The sequence below is a fragment of the Onychostoma macrolepis genome, chromosome 21, assembly GCF_012432095.1.
Source record: "Onychostoma macrolepis isolate SWU-2019 chromosome 21, ASM1243209v1, whole genome shotgun sequence".
Lineage (NCBI taxonomy): Eukaryota > Metazoa > Chordata > Actinopteri > Cypriniformes > Cyprinidae > Onychostoma > Onychostoma macrolepis.
In genome coordinates, this window is record NC_081175.1 from 16,248,755 (window position 1) to 16,250,528 (window position 1,774).

At 32.4% G+C, this 1,774-nt stretch overlaps 1 protein-coding gene across 1 annotated transcript; it reads right to left on the reverse strand.

Annotated features, from left to right (window-relative positions):
- Positions 1-209: 209 nt before the first annotated feature.
- LOC131529164 (olfactory receptor 4E2-like) lies at positions 210-1,489 on the reverse strand. The gene has a single exon (XM_058758722.1). The coding sequence runs from the start codon at positions 1,263-1,265 to the stop codon at positions 306-308; it is 960 nt and encodes a 319-aa protein (XP_058614705.1). The 5' UTR covers positions 1,266-1,489; the 3' UTR covers positions 210-305.
- Positions 1,490-1,774: the final 285 nt, after the last annotated feature.

The window sequence follows — 1,774 nt, forward strand, 5'->3', positions numbered from 1 at the left end:
ATATGTAATGTTGGTTTGTAACTCTACTACAGTACTTAATATTCTTAATAAAATGTTAGTCATTTAGATGTACAGTGTTCCACGATAGTCATACAGCTTGAAGAATTGGATCAGACACAGTTGACAACATGCTTAGGCTGGGTGTTCACTAGATTAATTCACAAAAAAATAAAAAATAAATAAATAAAACATCTAGTTTGTACATGCATCACACCATAAATATGCTTGCTAAAATCTTTCTGACAGTTTGTCACAATTCATTGCTAAAGCCAAACTAGCATTTTGTATGTATCAGTAGTACATAATTAAGTTTTGATGTTTTGTGAAACATTTACTCTTGATGCAACACATGAAGTGAAAACTCTTGTGCGCACTGCTCTAATATTTAAACCATAGATTAGAGGATTGGACACAGGTGGGACTATCACCAGTTCAAGAGCCAAAAAATTACGCAAACTCTCTGAAATGTCATTTGCACCATATCTACTATACATAACATCAAAAAGCATAGCAATAGTGAAATTTATAAGTGAAAATATATGTGGCAAACATGTTTGCCAGAATTTCCTTCTGTTTTCTAAAGATGCTTTACATGCAGAGATCAGTTTAATGTAAGACACAATGATAAAAACTATAAAGCTCAAAAATATAACAGTAAAGGCATATCCAATGACATTATTAACAAAAGATGATGCACAAGACAGTTTTACAATTGACCAGTTGTCACAATATAATTTGTCAATGTGATATTTACAAAAGGGCCTCAACTTTGATAACAGGACTGATGCAGCTGATAAGGAGTTAGGAACAATCCATGAGAACAGAATTAATTTCACACAGGTGTTTTTAGTTAATTTTGAATGATAGTCTAAAGGTTTGCATATGGCTACGTATCTATCATAAGCCATCACTGTTAATATTGTGAACTCAGAAAGTAAAGAGCTGTAGATAACAAAGGTTTGCAAAGTACACATGTGAGAGGAGATCACATATGAGTCAAATATTAAATCAGACAGAATTTTAGGGTAGAATCCTGAAGCGCCATAAACCCCATTTATGCACATATGACACAAGAATATGTACATTGGTTCATGAAGAGCTTTCTCCATTATAATGACTATAACAAGGCGAATATTAATCGACAATATAAGTAGATATAAGGCAAGAAAGCAAATAAAATATACATGTCTATATGATTTAGTTTCTTTTGGCACCATAAGTGTCAGTATCACAGGATAAGACATGTTATCCATCATGTTATTCATAGTACAGTCCTTCCAATCACATGAAATGAACAAACATTATGCAGCACAACCAAACATGACACAATATTAATCAAAGGTCACTAAAACAAGCTAACTAAAACAGACATTTCATGAAGCTTAAATTACAATTGTTGCCTAAGGAAATGAAGTAGCCACAGTCAGAAAAAAAGCTAAATAAATGTACAGTATCCACAGATGGGTGTGTCACAACTGAAAGTAGTGAGATCTTGTTTGGTTTTATATTTACTGATTTGTCATTAGGGAAATATATAAGGGACATGGTAAATTTCTTGGGATTAATTAGGAGCTTAAAACTTTACACTTTAACACTTTAAAATGAATAAATGTCAAATATACTAACAATACTTGTGCAAACAGCCCCACTTATTCTGTAAAAGGTGGGGTAAACCCAAGGATTTTGCTTACTTAGCTAGGGTACACCCAAGGGTTATATACAGTATGTGTATAATTATTATGTTGTCATTTGAGATTCTGTCTAAGGTGAATTT